The following is a 24,382-nucleotide window of genomic DNA, read 5'->3' on the forward strand; positions in this document are numbered from 1 at the left end:
TTTTTTTTTATTTTTAAGGGGTGGTGGAAATGAAATTAATTGCTGCCGGACATTAAAAGAAATTGAAACCCAAGTGGGAGAAAAGGTAATGGAGATTTTTAAAAATGATTTTCCCCCCACCCTTTGTCAACAGCCATTGTTACCAGACATAGATAATACAAAATGAGGCACCTTGTCATTTGAGTGCTCGTGTCAAAGTCGTCTGACTAAAGAGATCTTCCGATAACAAGCCGGTGTGAAAGCTCATGTTCCGGCTGCTCCGACTGCCTTGGATGGCATCTCTTTTGATAAATGACACCAGCAAAAGTCCTGGAATATTAATTACTGTTGTATTAACTTTAGATCATTATTAGTAGGGCTGCCTTTTCTGTCTTTGTCTAACACTGAGCAGGTTTTTCTTTAGAAAGAGAAAACGACTGCTTTGTAGCAGTAAATGCCAATCAAGAGCAGCGTGGTATAAAAAAAACAGTCAAACTCAAAATGATATATATTTAAGTATTGAGCAGTATAGCCACAAAAACTACCACATGTCTTCAGAAAAAGAGCATATAGCTTTGTTCCAATTTGCTGATTATGGTTGAGGATGGGAGGAGATGATAATGTCATTCAGGGGTTGGAATCGGACTACTTTTTAAAATGCATTTGAGCCTGTCAGTTACATGAGCAGTTTGAGAATCAGGGTTTAATTTATTTGATTCAATATGTTGGTTTAAAATGTGACAAATTTTCTTTCTTTTTTGAACTCTTCTGAGACTTTCATACATTTCAAAATCAAATATAGCCAGAGATCCACAAAATGTTTGTCTCAATTTCCCTGGCTGATACCATTAACACCAGAAAATTCATCTTAATATGATAATTTTTTAGCATTATGTGCTCCTAAAAACCTGTTTCACTATAGTTGATATCAGTGAGAACACTGGTATAATTATCTGCTTCTTTTGTTGTGGCCCATTTGTTATTCTGTAAGAAATACATATTAATAATATGATTGATATTATTTATGATGTTTTTTATTTATCTCTTCATAAACTTGTGTCAATCACAAAATACTCCTGGTACAACTATTATGTACCCATAATAATTAAAAACAAAATAAAATCCTCCTTCGAAAGTCCACTGTTTATGACAGTCATTGTAGCAGCATACATGTTGTTATGGATCAATACTGTGACACTACGGTCAGTGTGGAGGGTGTGGACATGGGCCAGCACCGTGACCTACCAAAAAGAGGGCTGTGATGAGCAAATCTCCAAAGGAACTGTGTCACTACCCAGCCTTTCAATGCGTCCGTTTTTATCCCAGCCTCCTCCCCACAGAAACCCTCCTAGCAGAGTGAGTTTAAACCAGTGCAGTCAGTTTTCATGCTGCTTCCCGTGAGGACACACGGAGGAAGGTAAAAGGCTGAGGTAATGCCAAATCCCAGGGAAGTGTGGGGTATCCTCTGCCAGGTGTCCTGCAGCCCAAAGTCTACCTATGACCCCGACCCTGGGCAGGCAGGTGGAGTGGGGAAGACTGACCGCAGGACCCAGTCAGACGTGGGTTTCCATCTTGGGCTGCTGCCATTTATCAGCCAGATGGCCCTAGGCAAGTCCTTGTCATCGGGTTTCTTCCTCTGTCAGTGGGGTTAACACCACCCACCTGCAGTGCTGTTCTGTGGCTTAAAAATATCCACTTTAGAAATGCCAGCTGTTATGCTGATTACTGCAGCGTCCTGTGGAGTATAGGTAGGGACACAAAGGAATCTCATCTCTTCCTCCCCCACCAAATAAACAGAACTAGCCAAATATACTCCTCTCTGTCTGCTGTGTGTAATAGCACGCTTCCAGGGAGCCTTGATCCTGTTAATGGCAACACACCAGTTGGAGACTGAGAAGAATACTTGGGAATTACCACAGGAATACACGCTCCTATGCATGTGTAGAACTCTGCATACACATGTTGTCATTGCTGGGTGACCACAGTTTGGGAATGAAAAAATGCTAACTATTTTGTTTTAAATACAAGTCCACACGGCATATTTGAGTCAAGAATGCATGCAAATGTCTCTGAATCTTTGGAGCCAGACTTTGCTGGTACACGTGTGGACTAGCCTTCCTAAACCAGCAAATAATTAGCAGTTGGAACCCCAAACTGACTAAACCTCAACGCTCACACTTTCTCACTGTTTTCTTCTGCAGTGTGCTTGGTCTGATGGCGAGTGTCTCAGCCTCTCCCTTCTTCGTGGGCACTCAGGCCCTCCAACATGTGTCCACGTTTACACTTACTATCCAATCGAACTCTTGGGCTCTCTGAGCCTCATTTTCTCCATCAGTCAAGGGACAAGGCCAGACTGGATGATCTCCAGGTCCCATCTCTGTCTTTGGTGTCATGCTCCATGGCTTCGTGGGAAGAGGTGCTGTCTGTTCCCAGGGGGCCTGGAGTTTGGGGGAGGAGGAAGCTCTGGAAGCCCAGGGGTGGTTCTCAGTGTGCCCTCTTCGGCTCCACCTGGCTGTGTGGGTCTGGCTGATGTGTGCTCATGTTCCACCCAGCAGCCCCTCTGAGGCCTGGCCACACCTCGAGTGCCCTCACTGTCTTAGCCCTTGCTTCTCATTTTGGTCATAAACATGACCGTGCGCTTTCATTGCCTCTTCTGTGCCTTTGGGCATCTCCTGGCCTGGCTCTTCCGTTCTCTGGTCTTCAGGTGCTTTGCTCCCAGAGTCTCCCAGGAGGCGGAGGAATTTGTCAAAGGCCTCTTGGAGGCCCTATTCAGGGAAGATATTGACACTTGCTTTGCATTCAGCACATGTGACAACTTGTTATGCCTGTTGGTGGACCCAGCCCATCGCAGAGAAGTCTCTGTTCACCATCCTGTGTGAGTAAACGGAGTTTTGTTCCAACCACAGCCATCTTTCCCGTCCACATGGCATCTGCTTCAAATGGGCATTTGGGAGTTTTCTCCTGTTGTCTCTTTCTGTTGTCCTGCCTCTCACACCCTCCCTCCTGCCCATCCTACAGCAGGGGCAGTGTCTGAGACCTCAGGCCAGGTGCTTCACGTTCTTCGGGTGAAGAATCTGCCAGGAATAAAGGGACTCCAGCAGGGCTCCAGTGTCTTGCTGGGCTCACAGAGGTTTGGATTTTCACTCTGTTTTGTCATTTGTCAACTCCCCACATGAGCTGAAGGCAGAAGTGGCTAATAAAGGAAGAAAATCCCATCTTGTCACTTAGGTGGGGTGACTGTAAGCCCATCCTGGAAATTACTGCGAAATAGGAAACCACTGTGACCTATGTGAGAACACAGTACGTGTTCAGAAATGTCATGACTCTTCCTCTCTCCTCCCCACACAAAAAACTGTCCTTAACTGAAGACTAGAATTTAAGAATGTATAATTTAAAGAAGTAGAAAAAGAGAAATACCATCTAAAGCCCCAGGCTGTCTGCTACCCATGTCACTACCTAAGGCAGAGAGCTCTCAGAAGAAAAAAAGCTCAAAAGCTTGGGCTCCATGATGTCACAGCATCTGGTCTACCCAGTCGGCTGTGACTAGTGTGTCTGTTGGACACCGAGTGATCCGACACAAGTTTTTATGGGATTACTCTGGTGCCTTGGAGTTGTATAGATGCAGCCGTAGTCATTTCAGCAGCAATTAGTAAATAATTATAGGTACTAAGCTGCTTGCTTGCTCTGTAATATCCTCATGAAGAAGAGGCAAAAGTGATGGGTAGACTCATTTTCTTAAATTGGTGAATTTTCTTTAAAAAGAAATTAAAAAATTTCCTGCTCAAGGAATAAAGAACCAGTTGTAAGTCTGAGTCACAACCATTTTATAAACATATCTAATTATTATAAACCACATCAGCATGGCTGAACAGACCAGAGTGCAGTGTGTTTGCCTAGTGAAAAGGCTATGTCAAACTCCAAATGAGGCCATTTACTAAGACATACAAGCTCTTGGTTAATTCCTAATATTCTCCTAATCCTACTTTCATCAGCCCTACTTTGGTGTACTCGCTATTAATTGCCTATTGTAGCAGGTATTTGAACACATCTCCTCTTTCATCTGAAGAAAATATTAGCATATCGCAGAGCTGTTGGGACAGATTGTATCTGAGGCACTTTTTCCTCCCCGCAGAAAAGCCTATCAATCATGACTGAATATAGTGATTAGTAATGTCACAGCTTTTATTCGTGTGTCTGCGTGCAGCTAAGTGAAGAGTAGCACTTACATTTTGATCTAGAGAATCTCACACCACAAAATAATCAGTTGCCATTTTATAAAAAAATTATATAGAATATACTTCTACCCTCAGGACCTATTTTTGGTTGCTCTATTATTAATTTACTAAAGCTTTCATGAGGAAAGGACAGCAGAGATTCTATCAGAATTTGTCATTATTACAGACTGTTTACCTTTTTTTAAAAAAAAATAACATCTTCCTGATGTGGCAAATTAGTAGCACAAACACAAGATTGCAGGGTAATGTTTAAAACAGCGCAGCGTGGGAGAACAGTGTGCAGCTCTCTGCCTTAGCTAGGCTGAGTGTGTGTCCGAGCACCAAGGCTTACTCTCTGAGTGACCCCAGGGGAGCTAGTCTCTCTCGAGACTTTCTGAGTCTCTGAAATGGGGAAACAATATTGCAATGTTTTCTAATGTTGTTGGGGATCGATGTGAGGATGAATGTAAAATGAACTCGCCAAAGTGTTGGGCCCGTATAAGTGACTCAGAAAAATTAGGAGTCTGCATTTGAAGGACATGAGACAAACGAGTTCTCACATGGAAGGTGAAATGATCGTGCGGGCGTCTGTGCTTTACTGCTACAGAGGGAAAGGGTGAGGCCTCTGTGCTCATCATGCCCACACTGACCTCTCCTCTAGGGCCCCCGACTCACCAGGGTCCACAGGGCAAAGCATAACTTCTGACTGTCCTCCCCCACCCCAGGAAGCCATCCTCCCTACCCCTCCCCCGGGGTTAGTGACTGTTCCCACCACGCGCCGTTCATTCAAGCAGAAACTGAGGACTGGCCTCACGCCTCTTTCCCTTACCAGCGCCGCTCCCATACCCAGCCCTGCAGCAAGTCCCCTCTGCTGGATCCTGAACTAGATCCTGAACCAGCTACTCCTGCCCGCTGCCACCGTTATAGCCTAAGCCACGGTCGTCTGTGGCCTGTGCTTGGTTGATGATCCCTTAGCTGATTTCCTGTTGCCTCTCTTGCCCCTTAAAGTCTGTATTCCACACGTAGCTAGAGTTATCTGTTCAAAACCTAAGGTAGATCTCGTCAGACTCCTCTGGTGAAGATGGCTCATGGCTTTGATTGCATGTTGAGTGAACTTCAGTTCAACATCCTGGCTTACAGAGCTCTGTGGGAGAGATCTCTCCTGAGAGATGCTTTTTGACTACCCCATCTAACATTGTATATTTTCCTTAACACTTAGAACACTCCGAAATTTTGTTTGTTTACTTGCTCATGGCTAGGATACGTGTCCTGTGTGAGCAGGCATCTTCTCTATCTTGCTCTCTGCTGTACTTCAGTGCCTTGAACAGATCCTGGCACCTGATATGTACTTAGTAAATATTTATTGTATGAATAAATAAAGTTTTGTAGAAAAGTTCATGGTACTTGGAACAATTTGATGAGAAAGGTGAGAGTGGAGCTTGGCTTTGGACCATGGACAGGGTTTCAATGTGTGCTAAGAATGGAATAGGGGAAGTGATGTGGGGACAGCTTTCAGAATTGCAACCTGGCATGAGAAAAGGACCTGGAGGTGGGGGCAGTGGAGATGTGGCCAGGGCACAGTGAGGAGACAAGTCTGGGACTGTTCTGTGGAAAGTTCTGTTTCTCAATGTAGGTTGGGACAGATCAGTTTTGAAAGGTAGGCTGGACAAAAAGATAGAAGTATTTGAAGGCTGGGTTTGGACCCCAAGGCATGGTGGGGAGGAGGATGATGGAAGGTTTCTGATAAGGAGGTTCTGATGTGAGAAGGGGGTATTTTGGAGCTGGTTGTCAGCAGCCTAATGGGTCAGTTTTCTGGGAGTGCAACTGGAGTCAGGGCTACTTATTATGAGGCTCTGATGTCCTCGGTTACCCTCTTATCCTCGTCACCAGCCTGCATCTGTTGAGCACATGCTGGTGGCAGGGAGGACACCATGTGGTTACTGGGGATACAAAGACTAGGATCTGATCTTCATCCTCAGTGGGAACACAACAAACATAAGCCGCACATTACAATGGTTTAAAAATGGATTTGTTGGTTGGCGTATCACCTTGACCAGGAGGATTTAGGGGATAAAGCAATGTGAGTTGCTCTTGCTGGAAGTCAGTTGAGTGATGTGGACAGTAAACTCCCTAAGAGTTTATAAGAGGAGGTCACCCCTACTGGCTACTGGGATGCCCATGCCCATGGAGGGTGTTCAGTTTGAGCCTGGCCTTGGAGGAAGGGTTGGACTCCAGATGGTTTACACATACCAGCGGCTCATTAAGTCTTGGCATTAATGAGTGAACAGAAGAAGGAAGCCAGGAAGGAAGAGGGTGGGTGTTTCTCCATGAACTGGGTCAATTTTTGAGGAGGAAAGATGTCTACAGGGGTGAAGGGAGAGGATGTAGGCACTTCCCACTCAGTGTACACTGAGTGGACTTAGGAGCTTCCTCCCAAACCTGTGCCAGATCCTGCATTCTTGGTCTCATCCACTCAGGTCAGCAAGCCAGAAACTGGGCACCACTTTGACTTTCCTTTCCATCATCCTCTACACCCAGTGCATCTCTAGGTCCTGCTGATTAGGGTCCTCTAGAGTTCACCCCAGCTCCTCCAGTGCTGTTCCCTGGTCCTTGAGGATTCACAGTTAGCACAGTAGAGGCTCAGAGGAGGCCACTGTACAGAAATCTATTTAATGTTGCTGAAGCCAGCCTTCCTGCGCATTTATTGGTTAGTTCTAGTTAAGATCCAGAGGAACTTGTGTTTGGAGGAACGCCGTTTTGGGAAATGCTGGGAGAAATGGCAGACAGGTCCTTTTCTACTCTGAAATGCGATTCTGGTCTAGTTCTTAATGTTAGGTGGTCTGTGGCTGGCTGGGATCTTGGCTAAGTGCTGTAGCAATGTGGCAGTACCCAGCATTGGCCCAGCCTGGGGAACTTTTCACTTAACCCGAGCAATCCTCCTCGATCTGCCTACCTTTCTCAAAGCAGGATCCTCACCTAGGATGTCCAAACAAGTAGTGCGGTGCTAGGTAGGGATGGTAGCCCCTGATCTTCTCGGCTTGCTTCTCCTGGTGTGTAGCTCTGTCCTAGGAGTGAGCTAGGGTGGAGTCCTAGGGGTTCCAGTATTCTTGGCCTGTGGTACCTGCAAGGGAGCTCCCATCCTATGAGTGTGGGCTGGGTAAGAAAGAAAGAAAAGAGAAAAAATATTTCTTATCAATCTGGCACCGTTTTTAAGACCTTCAGTGTATAGACTTGGGGCTACTTTTCATAGCTGTGTTGTAAGTTCAATGGGTAGCTAGAGTTTCCTGGTATGTCTCTATGTCTCTAAGCTATACATTGCAGGTAAGCATTTTAAAAATGGAAAGCAAATGTGGGGGAAGGTTTGCATCGCTTGTGGAGTATATAACCACTGCAAGTTTCCCTCTTCACCTTGGCTGCAAGGAGACTGAAGATCAGATTTTTGCTCCATCATAGTCACTGTGACTTTTAGGTTTCTTTAGCAATTTTTTTGGTCAGCTTTCTTTTCTCCATTCTTGTGGATCTCATTTGGATGTCTTTTTATGTGAGCTTGTTCAATTTTTGGTAAAGGCAGGGTATACATATGTTCAGTAAGTAAGTGCATAGTCCTTGGCCTGTGGAGGCAACTGCCACAGCAGTGAGAGAGTGTGTCAGCCCGGAGGCAGGGAAGGGAAGCCTTTGTTAAAGGTGAGCGATGCCAGTCCCCGCTCTGCCCACGTGTCCCAGAGTTGAAAGTTTGTGTTTATGAGGTTTGAATGCAGTCTAATTTTTTCCTATCTGGTTTGGCTCATCTCTACCAGCTGGTAAATAGGAAATGTTCACGGTGGGAAGCCAATACTCTGCAGAGTGTAAACAGATGGAATCGATATAAAGTGACAAGTTAGACTGTGCTATTGAGAATACAGAGCCAACGCTAAGAACATAACAGTCAAGCTACTGATTCCGTTCCAGTTCATTTAGTCCTGAATAGTGCTGCGTATCTGCACAGCTGTGTTGTTCTTTCTTCCTCTTGCTTTCTTCTGGGTTGATAATGACAATTTCAAAGAAAAACTTTAATTAAAGATTTTATACAAAATAGCCAAAAGTAGAATAATAAGGAAAATGAGCATTGATGTGTTTATTGTAAGAGAAATCCTTTTACATGGTTTCATTTAAAATTTTTACTTCTTAAATTTAAAATGAATTTAGCAGTGGAGACAGAGAGGTGCCAGACTGACAGCCGTGGGTGCTGACCCCCTCCGTTTGCTGCAGAGCCAAGACGGGGGGCTGCCTACAGCCCCCTCCCCTTGGGGCTCAGTCTGCAGCCGTGGGGTGGGGGCTGCGGTTCCTGGTTCCTGGCCCCTTTCCCTTAGGAAGCAGGCAGGAAAAAGAAGCAGTGGGTGATTGGGTGAGGAGCTGACCAGAAAACAGCTGGCGGGGGCAGGCAATAAGAATAAACTTGTAAAAGGTCTAAGTTTGTTTGCAGGTTACACTCGGGCATGAAGTAGCTTCCCCTGCTCCCGCATCTGAGCCAGGCCTCCAGAGGGATTATTTTGCAGGCTGAGTGGGGATTCTGGGCTTCAGAGAGGAAACATTAGGCCTTTTCTCACTTCCTTTAAAGCCTGGGTGGTCATATTTATTTGGGTTCACAGTTTTCCTTCCTGGAGCTCAAAGTGCTATAAAAAGAATTTTAAACAAAGAAGTATAGAGTAATAATAGCATCCACCGTTCGCTGTTTATTGAACCATCTGAACTCAGTGGGGTACAAATATGAAGCAGTTTGATTTTTCTCCTCTCGCTGTTCTCAGACAGGGACTGGTGAATCTTCCTTTTTCATCCCTTAAGGATATCTTAGGCAGATCTCATGGCTCTCTGGTCACACTGAGGTATAAACAAGTCCAGTGCAGGTAAGTTGGGTTTAAGTCTCAAGGTCAGAGCTGGTTCCACATGCCCTTCTTCTCCCTGCTCCTCCCAGCTCGAGGGCCCTGCGGTGGGAAGGGGCACAGCCTGCTCACTTGCTGGGCCTTCTCTTCCTCTCTCTGCTTCCTCTTTCCTGCAGATCCTGGGGTCTGTGATGAGCATGTCTCTCTCTCCTTTGGCTGGTGTCCTTTTTGGACAATATGTAAAGGCTGCTCTCTCGTGGGGCACATGGAGTAAATAGGACAGTGCTTTGGGGGGCCCTAAACTGTATGGTTTCCTGATGAGGGGGATCAGCTCTGACAACCCCCTCTGAGGAGGTCCTCAGCTCCAGCTTCTGGTGGTCCACCTCACATCCTTTGCTGCTCAGATCCCATCACCTGAGGAGCAGCCCCTTGGGAGCAGGATAGCTCAAGCTTGCTACCTTTCTTGATAGCCTCTCAACCCCGTGGAAAATTCACACATTCTATCCATGCCAACAGTAGGTGTTCTGGCTGCATTAATCTGATCCTCCTGCCATGCTCTGCTCTCTATACAATTCTCTGTTCCTCTACCCAGGAAGATGCAGAGCAGATCACTGAATCTACCAGGACATGAGATGCCTATCTGCCCTTCTTGCAGATACCTGTCCTGGCTGTACAAGGATTTCCTTGGCTTACCAAAGCTTCTTCCATGAATGCTGCAATCACCCCACCCACCTACCCATCCATCCATCCATCCGTCCACCCACTCATCTATCTACCCATCATCCATCCATTCATCACCCATCTGTCATCCATCCATCCACCCATCATCCATCCATTCTTCCATCCATCCATCCATCCACCCACTCATCTATCCATCCATCGTCCATCCATCCATCCACCCACTCATCTATCCATCCATCGTCCATCCATCCATCCCCTATCCATCCATCATCCATCATCCATCCATCTGCCTATTCAACAATTATTCATTGATTCAAGCCCTATTCTCAGACCTGGACTTGTGCCTATTCAAGACTGCCTTCCCTCTCTAGTCTTCTGTTATCTTAGGCTGGGTAGTGGGGTAGTGGGGTAGTGGAGGCAGGGAAGGAGGGACTGGGGTTGGGGAGAATAATGCCAGTTCAACCACTTAATATTCCCTGACAAGGGTGTGTGGTCATTTGGTTATCTGGAACTCTGTCCTCAGTCATTGATCCCAGTCAGCAATTCTCATCACACCACCATTTACTGAATGTGTTCCATGTGTGAGGCATCTGCACACGAGCTCATTTCATGTTAACCACACACCTGTACAGTGCCTTGTTCATTTCCATTTCACAGATGAGGAGACTGAAGTTTGGAGGAATCAGATTGCTTCACTCAGGTTACCTGGATAATAGGTGTGGAGCTGGGATTGGAGGCCTCATTTCAGAGCCAGTAACGAGTCACGGCACTATTCTGCCCTTCAGGTCCCTTGTGGAGAAGGAGGGAGAGAGGCGATTTTGGGATTGTCCAGTGGGGTAGCTCCAGCCCAGAGCAGTTTTCTGTGCTTTTCGCTGGGGCAAACCACCTCGCCTGGGAAAAGGTGTTTATTTTCTCCACTCCCTCGCTTTAATCTTCAAGGTCAGACCTACTTTGCTTCTTGTAGTAACATTTGTGATTCTGCCCTTTGTAAATTCACCCAAATCTGTTTTAGAAAAATATTTTAATTTAAATTTCACTCCTATTTTTTTAAACAAATTTATTATTTTTATTTTTAGCAATAACTTCATTCTTTTATTTTGCTTCAGTGTGAAATGTCTTCGTTTCTTTGCCTTAATTGTTAGGTAAGGGGTTTTGGTTTATGAAGCCACACTTCAGGACTTGAAGCTTTCCGCCCTGCCCTTCCCCAGCCTCGCTCCCTGGACTGGAGTGCCTGGGAGTTTTAGGCCGTCCTCATGGTTCCCTCCTTACACTGCTTGGCCCAGCCTCTACCAGACCTGGGCCCTAAGGACACCGAGAAGGTCACATACTGCCCTGCTATCAGGGTCCACAGTGCTGCAATGCGGGGCTGGGCTGGGGGTGCAGTGGAGTGGGGCGGAGTGTCATGGGGGAGGTGGAGGTGGGTAGGGCCAGGCTGGGTGCTGAGAGGACTGAGGTGCTGGGGGGGAGGCAGTGGGGGTACGGTGGGGGGCCCAGGGTGCAGGCGGTCAGTGTACAATGGGGCCAGACAGGATGGAGGGGGCCAAGGTAGGAGAGGGGAATCAGAGTGCAGTGGGGTATCTGGGTGTGATGGGGTGCTGGGGTGTAGTGGGGGCTCAGGGTGCGGTGGGGTGCTGGAGTGTGGTAGGATACTGGGGGGGGAGGTGGGGGCACACCCTAGCAGGCAGCCCAGAGCAGTGCTCAGCAAGCTGGGCTAGAAGTAGCTCAGCTGGACATGGACTACACAAGGGTGGGGAAAGCATGGCAGGGGTGGGGAAGAGGGTTGGGAGGGGAACTCTGTGGGACAGGTTTTTCAGAAAGCCGCAGGCCCAGTTCCAGGCTTCTGAGCCTTTAATTTAAAGCCAGAACTAGCTCTTGTTTTGGTTTTCTTTAAAAATCCTCAGCGCTTTTTCTTGTGTTTGTGCACAGAAAGCTCCCCTGAAACTTCTTCACCCACTTGGATGTAAGCAAGGGGAGTGTGGGAGAGTGGAACACGGCTAGGTGAACTTATTTTGTGAAGGGCTGAGAGTGAATATCTGCCCAACCATTCCACTGGGCTGTCGGGGAAAGCAGCCCTAGACAATATGTAAATGAATGAATGGGCATGAATGTGTCCCACTAAAATTTATTTATAGATACTGAAATTTGAAATTCACATAACTTTCACATGTCATGAAATATTAGTCTTCTTTTGCTTGTTTTCAACCATTTAAAAATATTAAAGCCATTCTTAGCTTGCAGGTGCACACAATCAGGTGGTGGGTGGTGGTGTGCCCGCACCTGGAATACAGGGAGTTAGGTGCTGGGGGGAGGCAGCGGGGGTGCAGTGGGGGGCCCAGGGTACAGGGGGGTTGGGGTACAATGGGTAATGAAGTCAGGCTAGGAGATCGAGTTTCTCTGGCTGATCTCTTTGGGCAATGATGAGGGCAAGAGGAATGCTCTGTTCTGAGAAGCGTGCTGGATTTGGAGGGAGGAAGAAGCAGCAGTGGCTTCTCCTTTTGTTAACTATGCTCCAGTTCTACCCTCTCTCGGCAGATTTGGCTCTCTGAGCACTCCTCCCTGACGAGGTGGGGATTTGAAGGGTGGGAAAGAAATGGCTAGACAGCAGAGACAGGCAGGGAGTGGGCAGGTGCCCCAACCCAGGGGAGGGAGCTGGTTACCAAGATCAGGCAGGAATAAGCCAAGGTGTCAAGATGGACTTGGGGATCCAGCCACTGGATGGGAGGGTCATTAGGAAAGCCAGAGGAGAAGTGCCACCTCCTGCCCCAGGGCTGAGGGCGGCAGCACTCTGCACATATTTAGGGGCAGCAAACAAGGGCAAGTCCCTGCTCCTGGAGTTTGCATTTCAATGGAGGAAGAAAGACAATAAACAGATACAGAAATAAATATGAAATGGTCCAGGTGTTGATGAATGCTGAGAAAAATGAAGCAAGTGGCCGGAAAGGGATGAGGGAGGGAGTCATGAAGTGTGAGCAGGCCCTGCAGCTGGGGCAGAGTCTCCCCAGGTGGTAAGGTAGAGGTCAGGCCATGGCCTTGCAGGCTTTTCAGCATGTGAGAAGAGCCCCTCATGTGCTTGCGAATTCTAAATAGTTGTGTGTGGCTGGGGCCCAGAGGCCATGGCAGGGCAGGGAAACGGGGTGGGATGGGGCCTGGTCACTATTGTTGGGGGCCTTAAGCCATTTTATTCCTTCGTACTTTTTCCTTCTTTCCTACCATGTGCTGGACAAGTCTTGCACACCACACCCTAACTTTGTTGCCTTTGATAAGCCTCACCATCTGCAGCTCAATTCTTCAGACCTTGCCAAACTTCAGTCTGACAAATGATAAGAAACTTGGAGACGTACCTCTGGTGGGTGTGAGTTCTGTGCCAGGCTCGCTGCTTCCTGGCTTTCCACGCTGGAGATCCATATGGGTTGCTCTGGGTTTTTAAAAAAGCGCATCGCCTCATGTCCTCCTTTTTACCAAAAGAGGTGAATCGAGATTTGACAGCAGATGAGGTGCTGAGATTTTTATTTGGCCACGGGACCGAGTGCTCATAGAGGCGAGGGCTCCCTCTTTTAGACAAAGCGATGGCGCTGCGGACGGAGGCACGGACACCGGCTCTGCTCCAGCTGGCACCGGGCCCTCTTGTCTTCTCTCGATTCTCCCAGTTTCAGATACTGAGGTCAGGTTAGCCAGCGTTCTCTAGTTGTTAGTTGTTCTCTAGTTGGGAGGTTTGTAGAGAATTTAACACAGGGCTTTGCACCCAACATTCATTCATTCAGTTAATGTTTGTGCAAAGATCATATTGCTGTAATCATTATTACACTGATACTGGATATCGCCATTATGATGAATATATTCAGGGTGGCCTGAGAGTGTGGACCACTGATCTGAGGAGGTGTTTGCAGACATACCACTAGCCTTCCTTAGAGTGTGGCTTTTTTCCAAGCAGGTGAGAAGACAAATTCATTCATCCATTCAAATAAATATTCACTGAACGTCCACACTGTGCCAGATGCTGTCCTAGACCCTGGGACCAAGAGTGAATGAACCTGCTCTTAGGGAGCCAGCATTGTGGGGGAGGGGAGGGTAGACAGTAAAGACAAACAGGGATGACATTGTTGGTGAGGAGGACTGGGAAGAAGATAAGAGTATTGGGGTAGGGAGCCCTAATTTATATAGGTGGTCAAGGAAGGCCTTTCTGACACAATGGCAGTTGGCCAAGACCTGAGTGAAGTGACAGTGAGCCAGTGGACATCTGGGGAAGAATGTTCCAGGCAGAAGGAAAGCAAGTGCCAGCACCTTGAGGCAGGGAAAGCCACACACTCAAGAGGAGCAGCAGCATCGGGTGTGGCCAGAAACGCTGAGTGGGGATGGGTGGTGGGAGACAAGGCCAGAGGGTCACCAGGAGCCAGTCAGGGGTGGGGTGGGGGCCTGGTGGTCTCGCTGAGACGTTACCTTTTACTCTGGGCAGCACGGGAGCCACTGGCGGGCTGTGCACAGGGGAGGGTGTGCTCAGATGTGCATTTAAACAAGAATGCCTTGGCTGCTATGTGGAGTACGCTGGGGAAACTGGAGGACCGAGAGGGAGGCTGTTGCACTGGCCTGTGGGGTGTGGGACGGAGGGGTGAGACACAGTTGGATTCTGGAGGCGTGCTAAAGGGAGGTGCTGCTAGGCTGTCCTGCTAGACTGGGTATGGGATGTGAGAAACTAGGAATCTGGTAGATGGATTTGCCATTTATTAGGGTGGCAGACTGTGGGTGGAGCAGCTTGGGCATGGTAAATCTGAGATGTCTGTTAGGGCCTCGAGGAGGGTGTCAAGTGGGCAGTTGGATATACTAACCTGAGCTTAGAGAAGAGCACAGGGCTTGAGCAGACATTTGGCAGTCTTCAGTTGGTCACTGAAGCCACGGGACTGACCTGTGGAGGAGTAAGTGTGGCCAGAGGACAGACAGAGCCAAGGACTGAGTCCTGAAGGCTTCAGGATTCAAGGGGGGAGACAAGAGGAGCCAGGGAGGGAGATGGAGAAGAAGATGCTGGAGAGGCTGGAGGAGAAGCAGAGAGAGAGATCTGGAAGCCAAGGAGGAAAGGTACCTGAAGGAAGAAGGGCCCAGCAGCTGTGTCAAATGCTGCTGCTGGGACAGCGAGATGAGGACTGGGAAGCGGCCATTGGGTCTGCTGAAGTAGAAGTCTTTGGTCACCCTGATAAGGACAGTGTTTGCGCAGTGGTGGGGACAAAGTGATGGGGGTGATTTTAAGAGGGAGAGTAGGGAGATGCATTGGTGACAATCTGGAGAGGGGATTTCTGTGCAAGAGAACAGGTGACGGGAGAAAGAGGAGAGGCAAGGAGGGGTTCTGTTCAGAGATGGTATGTCAGAACAGGGTGGCCTCGGAGTGAGCAGGATGGACGGTGCGGGAGCATTTTCTTGCGTGGCCATAGGAACAGGCTCCCGTGGTCGCGCAGCCCACCTGGCTGCCTGGTGGGATCACAGAGGTTCATCTCTTGGAACAGGACAAGAGACACCTCATCTGAGCATGGAGCTGGGCAGACGGTAGTGTGGGCGCATGGGAGCATTGTCTCACAGTGGCTTCTGTTTTCTCTGTAAAATAAGAAGCAGGGTTGTCAGTGGAGAGGAAGGAGGTGGGATGAGAAACTGGAGGTTAGGAGGGTGGAGAAGGCGGGAATGGCTGTTGGGATGGGGTGTATGTGAGTGTGTGTGTGTGAGTGTGTAAGTGAGCATGCGTGAGGGTGATGGCGTGTAGCAGTTGACGTGGCCATAATGGGAGTACCACGCAGTACCACAGCCTGGCTGGAAGCCTGGGAGGTGCCTGTGGTACGTTTCCCCCCTTCCCCATCAGGCTGTTTGGATGGGTTTGGAAGGGGCAGTGAGTTGAATTCACCTCCGGTTGGGGTCTTGCCAAGAGAGAGGAGGCAGAGGATGGGAACGGGGAGCTGAGTATGTATGGGGGAGCCTGGGTGGCGGGGTGCAGGGGTGCAGGTAGGCGGCTTAGGAAGGAAGTGGTGATGAGAGGAGTGGAGTGTGGAAGGAGGCAGTGGTCCTGGCAAGGTCAAGGCTTTGGGCCCCCAAGGGAGTGAGCTGGAAAGAGTTTAGGGGGGCGGCTGTGATGTGGGGTATGATTGTGCTATCAGAGGTCATTGTAGAGTGTAAGCGGGGAGTGATCAGTTTCCTTGTCTAAAATTGGGGAAATGGTGCTTCCTCCAGGTGAGTTGGGAGGACTCAGTTACCTAGCTCTGGGCTTGGCTCCTGGGAGCCCCTCGGTGTTCTCTGCATCTGCTCAGGGCCCGTCCTAACGCCTTACAAGTCTGTGTGCCCGATAAATAGCGTTTGCCGAGTTTGGAGAAAATCTCTATAAAACTTTTCTGTAATATCCTTAAAAAATTCAGAGGGGTTGAAATATAGTCATATTTTCCAGCTCCTAGTAAAAATAGTTTGCATATGGCTGTGAAAAATAAAAATTGTGCAAGTCCAGCTATGCCAAAACTGTAGTTTTAAAGTATCAATTAACAAAAAAGATTTTTCATACAGCCCTAAAAGGGAATGAATTGTGTATGAGACTTATTGCTTTACATCAGAAAGAGTTTTTTTTTTTTAAATTGCTAAGACCATTTACAGAGAAAATTGCCTTGAAAACATTCAATAAATGCAAAGTGTTCTTTTTTTCCATAAACATGTCATTTTGCAATGCCTACCACTGTGAGTCTTTGAAAACATTTTATTTTACAAGAAGTATTAAGAAACTTTCACATTTTTATTACCATTTGGTTTTTAACACTAGATCTTTTGACTTTTCCTGAATCATTTTTTATACATAGGTTTTCAAAAACATTAAAACAGTTACCAAAGCCTTTAAGCTCATTGATGTTAACAAGACTGGACTGGTTCAACCACATGAGCTAAGAAGAGTTCTGGAGACCTTCTGTTTGAAGTTAAAGGATGAAGAATACAGCAAGTAAGTACACGCAGGCGTGGTGAGGGGCCACGCAGCAACACTCTAACCCATTTCTGAATGAGACCTATTGGGTTCATTGGATCCATCCGTCCTCCTCCTTCCTGCCTTCTTTTTCAAAGAGCCACTTACTGGGCTTTCTCTCGTGTTCCTGAAGCTCTCCATGAATTCTCAAAAATGAGAGCTAATGGTTCTCATTCCCTAAGCACCATCCTGGCAGGCCCTCAGGCCTTCAGGTTTGAGTGCATCTAGATTACGTGAGTCATCCATCACCAATTGTCTTTTGGGCACCCAACCTCCATCCCACGCATTTTCAGTTCACAGTTGATTTTTACTCAAAGCCTGGGGTTAGGAGAGGAACCACAAATTTCAGGATTTATTCGTTTGTTGATGGGCTCCCTGTTGGCTCTCCATCCTGATATAATAACAGAAACTTAATTTTCCGTTGAGGACTGTGTTGCTGAGGTTGGGGGGCTGCGCAGCAGGGAGGTGATGAACAACAGAACATTTAGCTGCTTCATGGCGTTTGAAAGCCGCCACCACCTGCTCCTGACTTCAAGGGCAGCGCACGCAAGCCTACGTGGGCATTGTTTTTTGAGCCTCCAGTAAACTCCAGATTATTTAGAAGAAGCCAAATGCCTGGCTTCTGTGGCTACTCGAGTTGTAAGTGAAAGCTGCTAGAAGAATGGTCCAAGTTCAGCTTAATTTATGTAGTACCCAGCCAAAAGGTCCATTCCCTCTTCTGCCTTTTCCCAAACACTTTTCTTAATACCCTCCAGGCCATTAACCAAAGCGCTGAGCTTCATTATTTCACCCTGAGCGTGGCACTGGAGTTCTAAGTTGCTATTAAAATGGGTCCCCTTACGCCTTACTCATCCCCTGAAGACAGTGTGGCCGTTGCTAGGGGTGGAGCTGAGGAGTTTGCCCCCGAGGTGGGGAAGTCTAGAGGGCAGAGGCTGCAGGGGCTGCAAATCAGGCAGACTTCAGAAAATGGATATTTCCTACTCTTTTGAATACTTTCTTCTTCTTTTTTCTCTTTATAACCCACCTCAGAATATAAAAGACATAATAGATGTTTTAATTTTTACATCTTTTCCGGCTGGGAAAATGTCCAGAATAAGATCCAAACAAAACAAATTAAATAATTTTGTGCACGCAATTATAGAACAGAGGCAGCGCTCTTCTAAAACAGGCAATCAAAAAACAAAACAGTGTTTTATTTGACAATAAACCTTGTGTTTGGCACTGCAGTCTCCAACCTAGTAAATCTATAAAAAATGTTACTGTCTGTTTCCCCATCTCTTAAGTATTGAGTAATAAAGAACTCCACAAATTTTTATTTGAGATTTTTTTTAAGCCTCAAAAACAATGCCGTTTTCATGATAAGGCTTGAGAAACTTAACATAATAGAATTGCTTTCCTTTAGACTAGGAAACACAGAAGATCAAAAGGAGACCATTTCTTCAATTGCTTTAATGCTTTTCCCATTGAAGCTCAAGAATATATTCTTTCCTTAAGAAGCTGCTTCAGTATTAACTTTACCTTTTTAGTTTTTGAGCAGGAAACACAATGCATTTTTGAATCCTTTCTTTTATCTAACAGCTTTCTATTTAAAATCAACATTTGGCTCTTGGTGTGGTAGAAATGGCCTGTGCATTGAAGTCAGACATGCTAGAGGTGAAGTCTGTGCTCTGCCCTCCCTGGTTCTGGCCTTGGGGAAGTGCCTGGGCCTCTCTGAAACTCAGTTTCCTCTTAAAGAAGTGGGAACTGAGCAGCCCTCCTTGCAGGGCCGGGATGAGAGTTCAAGGTAATGTACGTAACATGCCTGTGATGCACCTGCACATAGTAGGTGCTCATCTCATGGTGACTACCTCATAATCACAAAGATTCCATGAATGCCCTGTACTCTTTCATAAATAATTCCTTTTAGGCTGCAAATACTGTCCAGGCTATGTAAAACAAGAGGCCAGAGATAAAATTTACCAAGTTTTATACTTAATCAGGGCTCCCTTGAAACCTATCAGGTTTTGTTTTTCCTTTCCTATCTCACTCCACCCTACCTTCCTTGCTCTGCAGGTCAGAGCATTTGATCTAGGCAAAATAATTTATTAGCAGCCTTGTCAAACGGGCAAACAAACAAACAAACAAAGCACTAAAGGTCAGCCTGTTGCCTGAGTGGATGAGTGAAGCACAGTTCCAGCTGGTGATGCAGGAGAGGTTTATGGGACGATTGGGGTCATTCCCTTCTCCATAAGTTTGGCCCTTCTGTGTGACCAACTTGTCTGCGGGTCTTTGCAGGCTTGTACATCCTCCTGTCCAGAGTTCAGGTCCCTGTGACACTGGCCCTGATTGTTGTGTCTTAGGAGTGGTTCTGTCTCCCATCCTTTCTTTTTATAAAAAGCCTTTTGAGTTGCTGCATTCTTGGGCAGTACTGAAGCTTCAGTTCTGAAATTTTATCTGTAGAAAACATTACCATGGGATTCTTTCTGTCCTCGATGAAGGTGCAGCAGGTACTGTGAATGCAGATGGCCGGGGAATTAAGACAGGGCAGGATTCTCCTATGAGAAAATACCAGTTTCAAGGATTGCTACATTTTCGTCGGAAACCGGAAGGCGGCCATGAGCCTCTCATCAGTATGCTGGCATTTTCCTGGTGCTGCAGACTAGCTAACACTTTCTATATGACAGGAACTCAAAAAGGAGGACGTTAGGTACCACCTTCTGGGTTCTCAAGCTTACCACCTCATTTTCACAAGACAGACTGTGGCTGAAACTTGGAACTGTGTAGGGAGAGTCAGTGTTAACATCTGGCAGCTATCATATCTAAAGATGATTTTTCTTATTAGAACAATAGGCAAGATTCATCAAAGTGGAAAAAAAGGTATGCATTAAAATGAACAAATGACATTACTCTTTGTTAAATTTAGAAAACAGAAAAATAACAAATACTTTAAGTGATAATTATAACAATTTTTAGAAAACAGTACAAAATTAGATAATTATAGAAATCAACACATATGGAGAGACTATAACCAAACATTTAAAAACTGTCAATTTTTAGAAATATAATAACACAGAAATTATCTAGAAAACCATTTATCAAGTGGCAGATTTTAATAATACAAAATTCATTTAAAAAAATCCAAACATTCTACTTATCTTAACTTTAAAAAAGAGTATCTCAACATATTTTAGGGATACACAGTGGTTAAGTGTTTTAAATATTCCTTATTATAAATAAAAATCATAGACTGCTACAAGAAAAGCCTTGTCCCCTCCACCATCCACTGTTTTGAAACCACATGCCATTTGGGGCCTCAGTTTCTCTCCAGAGAAGCATGCGGAGTCAAGACCATCATCTATGCTTGCCCTTCCACCCAGTTCTAGATTTCCCTGGTGAAGGAAATTTTATGCTAACGGACTCATTTCCCTCCAATTATTAAAGGCAAGTGGGATCTGCATTGCCATCTGAGAAGTGGCTGCCTTGCAGTAAATCCCCGGCTTCCCTGCCCTCTCTTGAGAGAAGGGAGAAGCTCCGCGGGGGTTTGGGTAGCAGGGGCAATCCTTAGCAGGTCCAGCGATGTTTCTTCCTCATTCGAACCTCTGTGCACCCATCTGTTGGGCTGAAAAAGTGGAGTAGCTGAATTCAAAAAATCTTACAGTAACATTTTATAGGGTTTATTTTTAAATTCCAGCTGTAGCTAGAAACAGACATTAAAATGAATGTCAACCCCAGTGCAAAGGATACCTTAGTAACAAACTTGCTTTCTTGTAGATTCACTGTGTCATAATTTCTGATTTCTAAAGAACATTTATATTTTAGGTTTTCAAAACACTACAATATCGATAAAGATACCGCAGTGGATTACAATGTCTTTTTGAAGAACCTCAGCACAAATAATGATTTGAACCTTAGATATCTTATGGGAAACCAAGGTAAGTATTTTTAAAGTATGAAGCTAAAGATTTCAATATCTTTTGGCATGGTAATTCCTCTTCTATGAATCTTTCCTGAAGAAATACTTTCAAATACAGAAAATACATTATCTGCAAAGATAGCCATGGTATCATTATTTATAAGAATAATGTAAATGCCTAACAATAGAAAAAGGGTTGAGTCACAGCATATGCACACAGTAAAATGCACACCAGGAACAATGATTTCCACAAAGAATTAGTGATAACATAGAAAATGTATGTGGAATATCTGTGACTGATTAGAAAACATTCCAAAATACTCACAGATCGTCTTTCAGTGATATGTCTCTGGGTGTTACTTTGTTTTCTTTATGCTGCTTCTGTAGTTTCAAAGATTTTTTTTATAATAAACATATATTCCTTTAATGATGAGAAAAATCTTAATGTAAAAGGGCAAAAAGTTGAGTAATTTACAGTTTTTTAGACGTGCAAAGCCAGGCTTATGTAGGCATACAACCGTGAGAAGGAAAATTGTTCCTCGTGGTAATCGTCCCTGTCCCAGCCTCATCAGTGTAACACTCAGAGTTGCCAACCTGTTGGATAGTTTTGGAGAGAGCAGGGGCCCAGTTCTTTGAGGATGAATGTATGAATAATTCAATTGGACACTCTCCCCTCCTGGTTGTTGGTCATTTTCCTTGCCTTAGACAGGATTTCTCCTTAGCGGTTTCTTGCTTCAGGGGTTTACCACCACTGTGACTGGCTCATTCAGAAGGGCTCGTCACTGTGTGCTTTCAACTCGCTTCAGTGCGGCAAGTATTCACTGAGCACCTTCTGTGACTCTCAGATCCATCTCACTAGCAAGCTGAAAAATGACAGATTCTCAGGTTTCAGCCTGGTTTCGCTAGTCAAGATCGCTTATGGCAGACTCCAGTATTCTACTTTTTAAAGCTTCCCATGCCAGGCATGGGATAAGCATGTTTCTGCATCATCTTTTCATATTCCCCCCAGCCCTGTGAGGCGGATAGACGAGTTAAAGGTTGAAGTAAACAATCAAATCCAGATAGGCTGTTTCCCCAGCCAGCACTCTCCACCTTTCAAAGGTTCTGAATGTTACTGACTCAGGAACTCCTGCTGAGAAATGCTTCCCGTGGCACTCCAGCCTTGAAGACAGATAAGTCAAGTGTCTATGGCCTCTAATTCTTCTAGAGTAACATTTTAACCTACCAGTGTTTTAATAATACAGTTGATTCTTGAACAACATGAGGGTTAGGGATACTGACCCCTTCTGTGCAGGTGAAAATCTGTGTATAATTTTTGATGCCCCCCAGAATTATTACTACTAATAGCCTACTGTTGACCAGAAGCCTTCTCAATAACATAAACAGTTAACACACATTTTGTCTATGTTTTATATACCGTGTTCTTATAATAAAGTAAGCTAGAGAAAAGAAAATGTTATTAAGAAAACCATAAGAAAGAGAAGGTACATTTACTATTCATTAAGTGGAAGGATCATCATGAAGGTCTTCATCCTCATCATCTTCATGTGGAGTAGGCCGAGGAAGAGGAAGAACAGGAGGGGTTGGTGTTGCTGTCTCAGGGGTGGCAGAGGCAGAAGACATGGAGGAGCTGGAAGGGGAGGCAGGAGAGGCAGGCACGCTCGGTGTAACTTTACGGAAATGCATCTTAATTTCTATCTGACTTTTTTCCTTTTTCATTTCTCTAAAACTCTTTCTATACCACACCAATCCTTCTTCCACCATTTTCTTTAGTTTCAGTGCCTATATCATAGAGGGATCCATGTCATAAAAGAAGTCAAAAGCAGTCTTGAATAATTGGAACTCTCCCGCCGGATTGCCTAATGTCAATTGTTTTCCGGCACTGCTGCTCCTCCATCATCTTCTCCATCCTCCTGCACTGGTTCAGAAGCTCATCTCCATCAAGTCATCTATTAGCTCCTGAATTTCTCCAAGTTCCATATCTTGAAACCCTCACCTTCCACCTTTTTGGCCATATCCACAATCTCTTTTGTGATATCCTTGATTGGTTCTGTCATAAATCCTGTGAAGTTGTGCACAACATCTGGACACAGTTTTCTCCAGCAGGAATTTATTATTTCAGGCTTGATGGCTTTCACAGCTTTTTCTGTAACAATGATGGCATCTTCAATGATGTAATCCTTCCAGACATTGATGATGTTTTCTCTATTGGGGTTCTCTCCACTGGGTTTCTGTCTCGTGGCATCGGCAGTACTTCATAGAGTACTATGTAAAATAAGCCTTAAAGGACTTTATGATGCCCTGGTCTAGGGGTTGAATTAGATGTTATGTTTGGAAGCAAGTAGACTACTTTGATGCCTTCAGTGTTAACTCATGAGGATGGCCAGGGACATTGTCCAATATCAAAAGAACTTTAAAAGACCTTACCAGCAAGGCATTTCCTGACTTTAGGGACAAAGCATTCATTGAACCAATCCAAACAAAGTGTTCTCATTGTCCAGGCTTTCTTGTTGTACAACCAAAAGGCTGGTAGCTGGTGTTTATCTTTTCCCTGCAAGGCTTAGAGGTTAGCAGCTTTATAGACAAGGGCAGCTCTGGTCATAAATCTGGCTGCATTGGCACAAAACAGTAGAGTTAGCCTATCCCTTCTTGCCTTAAGTACTGGTGCTTGCTTCTCTTCCTTACTGGTAAATGTCCTTTGTGATATTTTTGTTTTCCAAAATAGGGCCCTTTTGTCTGCATTAAAAACCTGTTAGGCAAGTATCCCTTCTCCTCAATGATTTTCTTAATGGTGCCTGAGAACTCGTTTGCTGCCTCTTGGTTGGCAGAGGCTGCTTCTCCTGTTACCTTCAAATTTTTAAAGCCAAACCTCTTTGTAAAATCATCAAACCATCCTTTGCTGGCATTAAATTCTCTAACTTTAGATCTTTCACCTTCCTTTTGCTTTAAGTTGTCATATAATGACTTCACTTTTTATTGAATTATATTAGAGTCTGTAGGTATGCCTTTCTGATTACAATCCTGCACCTACATAAAAGCTGCATTTTCAATATAAGATAAAAAAGAGGTATTTCACAAAAAGTGCAAAGTTTTTGTGCCTGCTGGAGTAGCTACAGTGACAGCCTCATGAATTTCTTTTTCTTTTTTTCCAACAGTCCTTATGCTGGATTCATTTATCTGGAAATGGTGGGCAACTGCAGCTGCAGACCTCAGTGCATAGTGTAGATCAAGCCATTCAACTTTTTCTTGTAATGTCATGACTTTCCTCTGCTTCTTGGAAGCATTTCCAGCATCACTGGTGGCATTCTGTATGGGTTTCCTGGTATTATTCAGGGATTATGGTATTGCACTAAACACAATGAAAAGTACTCGAGAACCGCAATAGATCACTTTTTACTGCAATGTGCAATTTACTGGAGAGAAGAACTGCTCACACAGAGATAATTAGCATCACATGGCATTTTAAGCAGATACTTGCAGCACTTGAGCTCACAGCATAGCAACAGGAGGTAGCTATGAACTTATTACAGTAATGCAGGATGTACTACAGTTCCTTTTATACAGTTATGATTTAATACATTAACTACCATGTGAGTTGTATTTAACTCACGCTAGTTTTGAGTCCGAGGCCTCATGAAGCATAGGTAGCTCACACGTCTCTTCACCTTGGAAGCTGTGAGATCCGTTTTTCAATTTGCAAAAACTCACACACATAAAACAATAAAAAATAACAAATTTTTCATTAAGTTAGAAGGGATCATTTTTTTTCGATTTCTATTTTCAT

The 24,382-nt window shown here is 45.3% G+C and overlaps 1 protein-coding gene across 2 annotated transcripts in view; it reads left to right on the forward strand.

Annotated features, from left to right (window-relative positions):
* EFCAB6 (EF-hand calcium binding domain 6) overlaps positions 1-24,382 on the forward strand; it is a 221,200-nt gene that overhangs the window by 44,254 nt on the left and 152,564 nt on the right. For both annotated transcript variants that reach the window (XR_006735936.1, XM_045554715.1), the window contains 3 exons: positions 19-85; positions 16,549-16,685; positions 20,505-20,617. Coding sequence is in view for 1 of the 2 variants with exons in the window: in XM_045554715.1 (XP_045410671.1) it covers positions 19-85; positions 16,549-16,685; positions 20,505-20,617 (317 nt within the window). In the remaining variant the exon portion in view is untranslated. The remainder of the gene's footprint in view (positions 1-18; positions 86-16,548; positions 16,686-20,504; positions 20,618-24,382) is intronic.

The sequence above is a fragment of the Lemur catta genome, chromosome 6 (assembly GCF_020740605.2).
Source record: "Lemur catta isolate mLemCat1 chromosome 6, mLemCat1.pri, whole genome shotgun sequence".
Taxonomy (NCBI): domain Eukaryota; kingdom Metazoa; phylum Chordata; class Mammalia; order Primates; family Lemuridae; genus Lemur; species Lemur catta.